Source organism: Rhodnius prolixus, unplaced genomic scaffold (assembly GCF_049639745.1).
Source record: "Rhodnius prolixus isolate KJV_2025 unplaced genomic scaffold, Rpr scaffold_10, whole genome shotgun sequence".
NCBI lineage: Eukaryota > Metazoa > Arthropoda > Insecta > Hemiptera > Reduviidae > Rhodnius > Rhodnius prolixus.
The window spans coordinates 27,539,207-27,551,220 of record NW_027411615.1 but is presented as its reverse complement, the minus strand read 5'-3'; the positions used below and the strand labels follow the sequence as shown (position 1 = coordinate 27,551,220).

The window sequence follows — 12,014 nt, the reverse complement described above, 5'->3', positions numbered from 1 at the left end:
ATACATTACTATTTTGCTTTTTGGGTCAATAATTATTAATTGTAGATCTTATAAATTATAGAAGAGAATTAAGAGATTAAATGTTTGATAGGGACACTAATTGCAGATTTAATTGGTAGGAGACCTGCACTCGAAACCAGTAACGAAGAACGGTTAGCTGTTCTTTATTATTATTATTATTATTTATTATTTTTTTTTTTAATGATTTAAGGCGCGTCAACATCTATGGTTATTGGCGCCCGGAGCTTTTTCCAGTGCACTGCCGGCCTCCGGACAGTGTTCTCTCTTTACAGACAACACTGTCCATCACCGGACAGTGAGCTGTAAGAAGCTCCTAGGAAGAAAAAATCTAAGGGTCAGCAGCTGGATTTTAACCCGGGATCTCCGCGTGGGAGTCCAGTATGCTAACCACATAGTAATCCCTATTATTATTATTATTATTATTATTAGTACGAAGAACGGTTAGCTGTTCTTTGTTACTGGTTTCGAGTGCAGGGTATGTCGAGGGTATTAGAGGAACCCTCGAAGCTTTGAAGTTAAAGCGTTAGTAACTTATAGGACAAATAAGGACATCCTACTATCCTCTGCTTGAGATAATAATTCGCAAAAACGACTGGCGAGAAAACTTCCATATTGAAACCACTGTATTACTACTTGTTAAAAAAGGAGAGGTTCTTTCAACAAGAGTCGGCACAACAAGCATTCTCTTTTGGCGGCAATGTCTGAGAAACAGTAGCCGCCTCATACAATAATTTACACTAGCCCAGGGGTCGGCAACCTATTTTAAATAGAGAGCCATTTCTCCTTAAATAATTTTAATAAATCTTACCAAGAGCCGCAAGGATGATAGTGTAAACAAACTCTGTAGATCATTTGTATTCACAAATTATTATTTTATGATATTCAATAACATTTAAATGCTTTAAAACTGTCCGGTAGGACAGTGGTAAAAGGGTTGATCGTCAAAAACTGCACGAAAAAGGCGTAACGTTGAAAAACACCCAACTTTGACTATTTTACATATTTATTTTCGCATATTGCAAAGAAAATAAACAAATAAATAATAACTAAACCAGTGTTTGAATGAAAATGGCGGTAGTCTTATATAATTACGTGCTTTATTTTAATATAATTCTATTCAATTTCAAACCTATCACATTTAAAATTCTTTTTGAAAAATATCTTTACTTTAATAAATGAAATTTTCATTTGTTTCAATAAAATTGAAATATACAATTTATTTTGGACAGGCTGAAGAGCCACTCAATTTGGATATAAGAGCCGCATGCGGCTCGCGAGCCGCGGGTTGCCGACCCCTGCACTAGCCAACTAAGAAAAATCAAGTTGCTGAAAAATTGACAATAAATCCAAAGAAAAAAAGTTCGGCCAGCCCATTAATATTGTTTATATTTTTAAATCAAAAACATGAAATTCTTGCTCCCTCATTTATCTTTCTAAATTTTTATACCTCACTAAAAGTAAATTGTTTTGCACTTTCCCAGTTATTGTTAGAGGAAAATGGTAAACAACTTGCTTATCGTATACCATTATAAAATTCTGTTTAAATCAATTCATTATTACAAATTATCAATCAAATATAATTTATTAAAGTATTTTCTACAAAAGTGGGCAAGATAAGATAGGAAAAGACTAATTTATTAAAATCACCTTTGTAATATCATCTCGCTTTGTGATTAGGAATGCCAGCTCTATGTATTTAATTTCCAACGATATACAAGTATGTAATATATTCTAAATTCATTGAGCAGATAATACATTTATATATTTTATATTAGTTTGTCTGTGCTTCAGTAAACATGAAATTTACTTTATTATTAATTTTATTCATTGGAACTGCTGTCAGCATCAGTGGGATTCTCAGGTAATTAATTTGTATTTATATTTTTTATTATTTATTTTACGCAAAATTTATAGCGTTTAGTCACAGCCTTGTTAATCATCTAATGATAGCCCTTCAAAGACGTATCATAAATTGCGATTTAATGGTAATTTGATAACCTGAGGAAACAGCATTTAGTTAAAAGGCAGTTGCTTTTTTTTTTTCTACGTTATCTCGCTATGAAAGAGCGGACAGTGTTTTCTTATGAATCGCTGGAAATACTTCTTATATACTCTGCGGCCCAACAGTCTCCATAGGGGTCGCGGTGGCGCAGGCCTTGAGGCCACCCAAAATTTAATCTAATCTAATCTAACAGTCTTTGAAGTCTTTTTTAAATTGAAGCTCTAAAACTGAGGGTCCCTAAATTGAAACCTCCTTGCTACTCTTTGTTCAGCTTACCTGGAAGCCTATCCTGACAGTTTGGTAGCTTCCACATATCTCAACCAGCTCGAGCTTCTTTCTTAATTTGGTACCTTCTAAATGGATCCAACAAACCCAATAATTGCTTCAAATTCAAGCCGTCATATATACATTTCCATTCATTCGACAATATCTTTTGTCACCTGTCTTTTGAAAATCCCAACCAGAAAAAATATCTCCATTTCTCTCAGATCAATTGAGAAGCTGCCTTTGCCTAAAGGTTCGTGTTCTTGCTCTAGAACCATTGAGAAGAATTTGTGCTCAATTTTCCAAGAAACTCCGATAGTATTTAATGAATTTAAGTCAAAGATTTTTTTTTTTCCTTTAAACGTTGGTTGAGTAAATGATCACGTTTTGAGCATTAACGAACAAGTTTTTTTGAACGAAACTGATGAACATAACTGTTGGTGAAAGTTATTATATCTGATATCGAAAAATTGAAACAGGCTCAAATTAGATGTTGTGTTTAATACCAATACCAATTTTACATTAAGATTAGGGTTTTAATACTTTCAACGATTTTCTTTTAATTCCGTTAAGTGTTTACATAAAAGCTTTCTCTTTCATTTGAAAAATTCTCGCAGGAAAATGAAGTTGTTCTGTGTTTTCAGTCACTCTAAAGAGATTTCCCCCCCCCCCCCCATATAAATCTGTAACTTCTGAAGAATACTTTTTGTACTTCTAACAACTTCATTAAAGGGTCAATTTATGTTAGGCATTTGTGAGTACATAAATGTATCCTTGAATTCTCTTTTCTCATATTGGAAACTTATGTTAAAAGGGCTTATTGTACTGGAAAAATAGTTTAGAAATTAAGAGATCGCTTTCAAGAATGGCAATAAATAAATACAAATTTAATTTTATTCAGCTATTTAAAAAGAATTATTATACGATTTTTATAAGTGCCTAATAATTAATAGAAACTTCAGTTGTCATAAGTTTATTTTAATTTTTGTAATTTCCTTAAAAAGTGGCCTACGTTCTTCTAAACTTCTTTATTTGCTCATAAATAAATGGAATTTTCTATTATATTTAATATAACTTCTCTTGAAGTTTTTAGTTTTAGTAAGTACAGAAATTATATTTATTTAGCCTAAAGAGTTAGAAGAGGTGAATAACTTGGTTGGATCCTAAGGTTATAATATTTTAAATTAATCAATCACTTTGCTATTTCAGGGTTCCACTGCACAAAATGTACAAAGAGCCTAGAGAATATCATGAATTCACGAAGACGGCAAAAATCGCGCACAACAGTCTTCAACATTATTTAGAGTTGCAAGAAAATGGTGTAAAAGAAATATTAAAAAACAATTTAAATGTAAGAAAAATTTACTTATTTGTATTAGTATTAATATACATTTAAAAATGCATATTAAAAGTAAACCAAAACTTTCAGGCCGCATATTATGGTGAAATATCATTAGGCACTCCGCCACAATATTTTTCTGTAATATTTGACACTGGATCATCAAATTTATGGGTTCCATCTTCTAGTTGTTACTTAAGCTTAGCCTGCTGTGAGTTAATTTAGAATGCTTACTACATTCATTTTATATTTTTAATAATATTCAGGCGAGCTGCCCCTAGTTATTTTTTTTTTTATCCTTGGAGCCTCTAAACTCGCTCACTGGTGATGGGTAGTGCTGACTGTGGCTAGGAAATACTAATGGAAGGCCGGCAGAGCTTCCTCAGAGCTAAGGGCTTTAATTATTTTAGGAGTTAACGCGTCATTAATTTAAAAAAAAAAAAATACAATAATAATGATTATTAGTAATTTTTGTATCTAATGTATCTTTTCCATTTTTTAGGGAATCATCAGTACTATAAAAGAAGTCAATCATCAACATATCGTAAAGATGGGAGACATATAAAGATATCTTATGGTACTGGAGAAGTTAAAGGATTTTTATCTACGGATACACTAACTGTTAAGTAATTAATGACATTATTAATAAACATTATGTAAGGTCATTAAATTATTTCTATCTTATTAATTATTCGGTTATAATTTAAATCATGGTAACCTACAAAAATGTAAATTATCAATGACAAATTAGCTATTCTATTGCCAAGTATTTTTCTCTAATAATAATGGTCAACTTGTTCATTATTTTGTGGTATAATATCAGACACTAAGGTGTTAGAATTATTTCCTTCTCTGACTCCCAATAAGAGGCAAGATTGCTTGTAATCCTTTCATGCCTAAATTTTCAATATTGAGTATTTTAAAATAGAATTATCGTTCTGTATGCAAATTTGTTTCCTTTTGAATGAAATTTAGCATTCATTTTGCTAAAAAAACCTATGAAGAAAACAATATCAACGTCTCAGGTCTTCTCAAAAAGATTCCTGGCAACTTTTGTATGAAATTCTATTACTTCCAGTGGTCCTAAATGGAAATTAAATTAACAATACGAGGGTCGTTTGAAAAGTCCGTGCAAAGTCAGAGAGATAGCACCACTGGCGCGTATCGAGGTTATGTTTAGTTAGTAGCATCTCTTGGAAGAACACACACCAAGTTTCAGCCAGATCGGTCTATTTCTTTGTGTTTGGCATTCGTTTGAATCGAGGAAGTCGAGTGATTTTCAAAAAATAGACGAAAAAGAATTTCGTGTGTTGATTAAACACTACTTTATGAAAGGCAAAACGCCTCAGGAGACTAAAGAGAAGCTTGATAAACATTATGGTGACTCTGCACCTTCGATTAGAACAGTTTATAAGTGGTTTCAAAATTTTCGGAGTGGCCATATGGGCACAAGTGACGCTGAACGTTCTGGACGCCCTGTTGAGGTTACTACTCCAGAAATCATTGATAAAATCCATGATATGGTGATGGATGACAGAAGAGTGAAGGTGCGTGAGATTGCTAGTGCTGTGGGCATCTCGAATGAACGGGTACATAATATTTTGCATCAACATTTTATTCATCGTTATTGGACCGTTTGAAAACCGAGCTGCAAGAAAAACGCCCACGATTGGCCCACAAAAAAGTCCTTTTCCATCACGACAACGCACCAGCTCTCACCTCAGCAGTTGTGGTCGCAAAATTAATGGAAATAGGGTTCCAACTCGTTTCACATCCCCCCTATTCTCCAGACTTGGCTCTCTCGGACTACTATTTGTTCCCCAATATGAAGAAATGGCTGGCGGGAAAAAGATTTTATTCAAACGAGGAGGTGATTGCAGAAACGAATGGCTATTTTTCAGACTTGGACAAATCCTATTATTCGGAAGGGATCAACAAACTAGAGCACCGTTGGACGAAGTGTACAAGCCTAAAAGGAGACTATGTTGAAAAATAAAAAAGGTTTACCCCAAAAAATTAAGTAGTTTTTATTTTTGCACGGACTTTTCAAACGACCCTCGTAAAATAACATTAAAAATAAGAAATCACATTCGCAATTCATATGAGGTATCAAATTGTAACTTACTACCAAAACAAATTAAAGGCAACTATTTTAAAAAAAGTAATCAACCGAGGATTTATCCAGCGGTAATATGCAAATTTGAGTATAATAAAAAAGACGAATTATTATTTTTGACAATTTGCTATTTTTAATAATTACAGGTAAATTCTATTCATGTGCTTAATCAGACATTTGGAGAAATAACTTCAGAAAGTAGAGAACCATTCTGGAAGGCTAAGTTCGATGGTATATTTGGACTTGCGTTTCCTTCAATTGCAGCAAATGGTGTTCTACCACCTGTTTACAATATGGTATCCCAGAAACTCATTGACACATCAATCTTTTCTTTTTTCCTCGACAGGTAAACCTCAGTTAGCATTTCAATTCCGTGAAAATACCTATCAAAAAATGTTTGACAATGTAGCAATAAGTGAAAGAATTTTCGAAAGTCAAGTCAAGTTAATAGTTTTGTGTAGAGGGAATCAATGAAACTAAATCTGACTTAGGTTTAGGCGTCATACAGAAAAGCAGTTGTAAAATTATTTTTAGGGTTTTCATTATTACACGCAATTATCGATAGCTACATTTAACATTAGAGTACCACAAGCAGTGATGTGGAATGACGTAAATTGTTTATAACTCCTCAGAAATTATATGTGGCTTATTCCATTTATCTTCAAATGTTTAATGCTACCAAAGAATGTGCGTAAACAAAGGTTAGTAGTATAATCTTTTCAAATTGTTCAGGGATGGAAATCTGAAATTTTATTTTATTTTTTGACAATGTACACTTCTTTATTGAAATTATTACAGTCTTGCATTGGCCACCTAGGTGGTTAATATTTATGGAATAAAATCTAACCAAGAATGAAAGCATTCCAAGGCATTATCGGCACAGAAGGCATACAGACTATAATTCCTTAAAATTTCAATTGTTTTTAGCCTTTTTATTTGATTTTAATGCTATTCATAATAGAATTGGGCTAGAAAAACGTAGTTTTATTAGGTTTCTTGCTTCATAAGAAGCACATTAAAAAAAAAAATTGAATTACTCTAAAAGAAAAATAGAGGAAATATTATTATCCTAAAAGAGAAAATATAGGGAAAATATTAACCAGCGATTTGGACCTTTATGAATCTGATTGTTTTAATGAGAAGAAATAAGCCCGATATTTGGGGCTTCCAGAGAATACTGGTTGTATACATTTAACATGTATACATTATGTAATTAAGAAACTGGTGTCACCGTACTAATTAGGATTGGGTAAGCTCATTAGTAGCTCTTTAGACTGAATAGTGAAGTATCTGTGTTCGAGAGAATCATAAGAAGCATTATATGTTTATGAAGAATCTCTCCAGTTTCTAAGCACGTTAAGGTTTCTGGCGTCAATAGCGATGTGCACTTAAGATCCATTCGAAATAGTAAAAAAAAAGTGGAAAAAAATGAATGTTCTCTCAAAATACCAATGGGGAGAGCAAGAATCTTCTCATTTGTAATCAGAGATCGTTTCCGAGTCAGCCTTTGTTTCCACCGATTGTTTTGGGTACCTTAATTTCTCTGAACAAAGCTACTCACAAATTCTCTTGTTATTTTAGAATAAAAGTTTTTCTGAAAAATAACATTATTCCAATGCCCTTTTCATTTACTTTAGTATTTAGCATTTTTGGTTATACTGTGTTTTTTTTTAAATTAATCACTTTGTTAAACAGTGACTAAAAAATAAGGGTAATTTATTAGTTGCGATCTGTTTAACAAATAATGTGAATGTATGATTTTGGAAAAAAGTTATAAGAAATGTTTACATTTTTTTTAATTTTACAGAAACATAGGTGCTTCTTTGGGTGGTGAATTAATATTCGGAGGTATTAATGAAGATCTAGTAATAAAAAACTCCTTAAATCCGATCCCTTTAAATAGATTAGGTTACTGGCAGTTCATAATGGATCGGTAAATATATAATTATTTAAATATATTCTTATTTAAGTAAAAATTCGATATTGTGCTTATTTATATGAATTTATTTGGGTGTGGTATTTTATCATTCTTTATTTTATTTTTTAAGAGTTAAAACTTCAACAGGAGATCAATGGTGCAAATATGGTTGTAATGCAATCGCTGATACTGGAACTTCAATGATAATTGGACCAGAAATAGATATTTTAAATATATTCAAAACACTTAACGCCACAATCAGCAATGGCTTTGGAGCTGTCAGTTATTTATATTAATTTTAATTTTACTTACCATTATGCTAGATACGTCCTAAATTGCTATTACTTCTTGTAAATCGCTTTCTTTGTGCCAGTTTTATCATAATTCTTTTGGTTCACTTTTAAATTTACCCGTTCTTATCTATGTGCTTTTAATTTTTATAAATTCATGATTTTGTATCATGAATTAGTGATATTATCAGTATTATTTCTGTCAATAATAATATTGCTTACATGTCATACAAGTTAAATCTTCGTTAGTCACAGATTTCAATTAAAGCTAAAATATCTTTTTATTATATTTAATTTCGTATTGATTTCTTGCAAAAGAAAACTCCTTATAAACACATTATATTCTTCTTTATGTTTTTTAGTCTGAAAAAATCCTTTTAACTAAGAATATATTCCCTTTTCTATTTAATAATATGCTTCTACTAAAAAATTTACTAAAGGGAAGGAATTTTTTCAGTGGTGAGCGTTTACTTAGATTCCATCGCGGAAATCCCAGTTAAGAATTCAATTGCTGGCCCTTAGATTTTCTATTCCTAGCAGCTTCTTACAGTTCACAGTCAGGTGATGGACCATTGTTGTGCATCAAAAAAAAAAAAAAAGATAACAGTTCGGAGAGCGGCAGTGCACTGTTATTATTTCTTTAATGCATCTCTCTTTTGATTTGGAAAGCAAAATAAATACATTAATTTTGTTTTAAAAACATATTCATGGTAATGGTTTGCAGGTGGATTGTGCGCAAGTTTCATATCTACCTCCAATCACTTTCGATATAAATGGACGCAGTTATACATTGGAATCGAATGATTACATTTTAAGAGTATGTAAAGTTTTTTTTCTTTTTAATTGGTCGTTTTTCCCCAGATTATTTAAAAAACACATTTCCTTAGTAGTTCAATTTTTAAGGGAGAGAAACTTAAATATTCCTGTTTAGAATTTGCGTTTATAGAAATATGTAAGATTTATTTTTGTTCGCCTTTTGAATGTTAAGTAAAGGGAAAATTAAGATCGGTTGATGTTGAATATGAGATGGCTAGTTCTTGGTATTATTACCGAGATGTAGAAGAACATGCAGCTACATACTTTCGACATGATATCACAAACACTGCAATTCAACTGACGTATGATTTTTTCTTCCGTCTAAAAGGCACACACGAAATTATATTCATTCATATTATTCATTAATATGGATATATTTAGAGCTGCACTTCAGATTTATTAAGTCTCAGGAACACTCTGATAATTCTTTTCGAATTCTTCAACCGTACACTGTTCAAGTCATGTTAGAATTAAGATGGACGAAAAGGCGGTGAGAACGACAATATTAGCTTATAACGAAATTATACAGTATTAGTTTGTTGATTACACTTTGCACCCGAGAGGCCAAACCTTAAGCACCTAAAAGCTAAGGAAAAAAAAGATCGTTGAAGTGGCAAAGGGGAATATAACCAGAATGTGTAGCCTGAACAATAATCAAAACGAACCAACGGACCCTGATCTGTTACCATGTTTTTTTGACGCTCGCAACATTCGCAAAGTGGGATCTCAATTGATGCAATTGTATTTTTATCGGTTTGGGCTTAGCGGAAGGCCCACTTAGAAATTAATGAATATCTTTTACTTAGGTTTATTTATTATCTACCTGCTGCATTTAGTGTAATTATATTTATAATGTTCATTTCTTTTTTTAACAGTTGAAAGACGGAGTAAAAACATTGTGTCTCGTAGGGTTCTCTCCCGCAACGTATTCGCAAAAAATTTCTTGGATCTTAGGAGATGTATTTTTAGGTAAATTCTATACAGTATTTGATTTTGAAAAACACACTATCTCTTTTGGTCAACTGAAATAAAAATAATTGAAGCAAGTGAAGAGTTGGATTCATCTTCTACCCTTTTGATATTTATGATGAGAGTTCATTTATTTTTCTTAATATTAATGTGAATGCAAGAAGCAGATACCGTTTCGAATAAACAATTCAATGATATTTTAAATGATTATTTAAATATCATTTTTTGAATTTATATTTTAAAAAGAAAGTGCTGCCGCTGGGCAGTTTCTTTCCTCCTGCCTTTCACGCCTCTATACTTCAATCTCCTTATTTACTTATTGTATAGTGTATTATACAGATTGTAAATGGCTAAATAAATTAAAAAAAATAAAAAAAATTTTTAAAAAATCTGTTGCTAGTTTCAATTTTTTGAAATCAGAATTATGGATTACGCTTCATGAAAACGAACATTTTGATCAAAATTAACCTTAAGCGATAAGCGATAATTTGTTTTCAAAATGGCTTTAGAAAATCTCCAAAATAAAGCCTTTTACAGTAATGAAAACAATGCAAAAATGGATTATTTATTTTATTTTTAAATGAATGATAGAGATTTGTATAATTCATAAATCAATAATAATCTCGCAAAGTACAATAATAATAAAGTAAAAACAAATTAAGATGTGCTTAGTCACTCATAGAATTTGAAAATTAAAATAAAACTTGTTTAATGAAACAACAAGTGTAATGTAAGTTGCTTATTGACTGATACAGTTTATATTTTAGAATAAATCTATCGATATCGTTGACTAGAACATTATAACTATGTGAACCATAAACAACAGCCATAAATTTAATTAAATAGAGCTGGTAGGAATTGGAGGTAATTTAATTATGTTACCTGTAAGGTAGGACAAAACAGGGAATGAACTAAAATAAGGTTAAACATAAAACACAATTTATTGGACCATAATAATAAATAATTACAAACGAAAACAATTTCCTGGTTGAAATAATAAACGATAAATTCCTAGTGGTCAGTCTGTGTCGTAGAGACCTCTCTCTCAGCTAGCCACGCACTGCAACAGCTCAGCAATCACCAAAGAGCTCTCCGCACGTAGTGCACCTGACGAGCGCACAGGCCATACTGGATGTCCGTCTCGCTGTAGGTCACGCTCCCCACTCCACTATGCTAGGGGCCTGTGTACACCCAGCCACGGCCCCCTCCTCCTCGCGTTCACGATTCCATTTCTGTTACATAGCCCCCTCAGAAAAAAAAGTGAAGTTCCTCCTTGAGGCTTCACTTTTCTTACAGCTTGCTAACTCTCCCTCTTGGGCTCGAGCATCGATAACGTTTCTGCTGGGTGGAAGTGGTTCTGGTTCATCCAAATTGTCCTAGGGGGTCCTGAGATCTCCTGGTTTCTGCTGGTTTCGGTCCCCAGTACCTTCAGTCTGGATACTTCTTTCCTGTCCTCCAGGCTACTTGTTCTTCCGGACCTTTGCCTTCCGACACCAGTCGGTCTTTTCCTTTCAGCAGACGAACTTTTCTCCCCTGGGGTGATTGGCTAACCAGCCGGTATAAAGGCCCCTGACTAGCGCCGATCAGCATCAGGGTCCCCTAGTGCAGAGAGAACCAATGGCCCCCCCAAACTCCTGCCCCACGTGGCCATTTACCAGGTCTCTGTACTAGTGCGGTCAGAATTCTAGGATTGTCTCCCCTAACACCCACATAAAACCAACACAGGTTAGTATCACCACCACACCTCCTTCTTATTTTATATTAAACACCTTCCGAGGAATCTGCATCTCGGGAAGGCCTACCCCGGGTTCGATACCGGGTTCGAGTGTTTACATTGTCCATCCTGGGATAGGGGGGTGTTGTATTATCTCGTACGTCCCCGCGAAGTCCCTCCCTTTCTTGAGCAGTGTTCCGCAACGTGTACGGTCGGCGCGCTACTTCGGTCACGTCTGTTTGCTCCCATTCTTCCTCCCCCGGAGTCCATGTTGGGTCTTTTGTGCTCGCAGCTCCTATCGATGACTCTCCGAAGATGACCCCTCCGAATAATCATCTTCCTCAACTTTCCAACTCCCGAGTTGCCCCTCCTCTACTGGTTGGGCCCATAAAAAAAAAAAAAAAAAACATTCTATTTTTTGCGTAAACGCAGTTAAATGGATGTTATCTCCATTCATAGCATGCTTAAGGAAACCTGCAAGAAGTCAATTCTAACACCTTCAACCGTAATTTCAACATTCTCTCAACAATTCTATGTGTAGGTGTAGTATGGCAGCCTGCTCTAA

General features: G+C 33.5%; 1 protein-coding gene across 2 annotated transcripts; it reads left to right on the top strand.

Annotated features, from left to right (window-relative positions):
- The first annotated feature begins 196 nt into the window (after positions 1-196).
- LOC141457102 (cathepsin D-like) lies at positions 197-10,111 on the top strand. 2 transcript variants are annotated; one of them, XM_074133631.1, is made up of 10 exons: positions 197-1,738; positions 1,813-1,882; positions 3,497-3,638; positions 3,717-3,837; positions 4,129-4,247; positions 5,889-6,088; positions 7,550-7,675; positions 7,791-7,938; positions 8,675-8,767; positions 9,642-10,111. In XM_074133631.1, the coding sequence occupies exons 2-10, from the start codon at positions 1,818-1,820 to the stop codon at positions 9,795-9,797; spliced, it is 1,170 nt and encodes a 389-aa protein (XP_073989732.1). In that variant the 5' UTR covers positions 197-1,738; positions 1,813-1,817; the 3' UTR covers positions 9,798-10,111. The 2 variants fall into 2 exon arrangements, with proteins under 2 accessions (XP_073989732.1, XP_073989731.1); XM_074133630.1 differs by having other exon boundaries at positions 197-1,882.
- Positions 10,112-12,014: the final 1,903 nt, after the last annotated feature.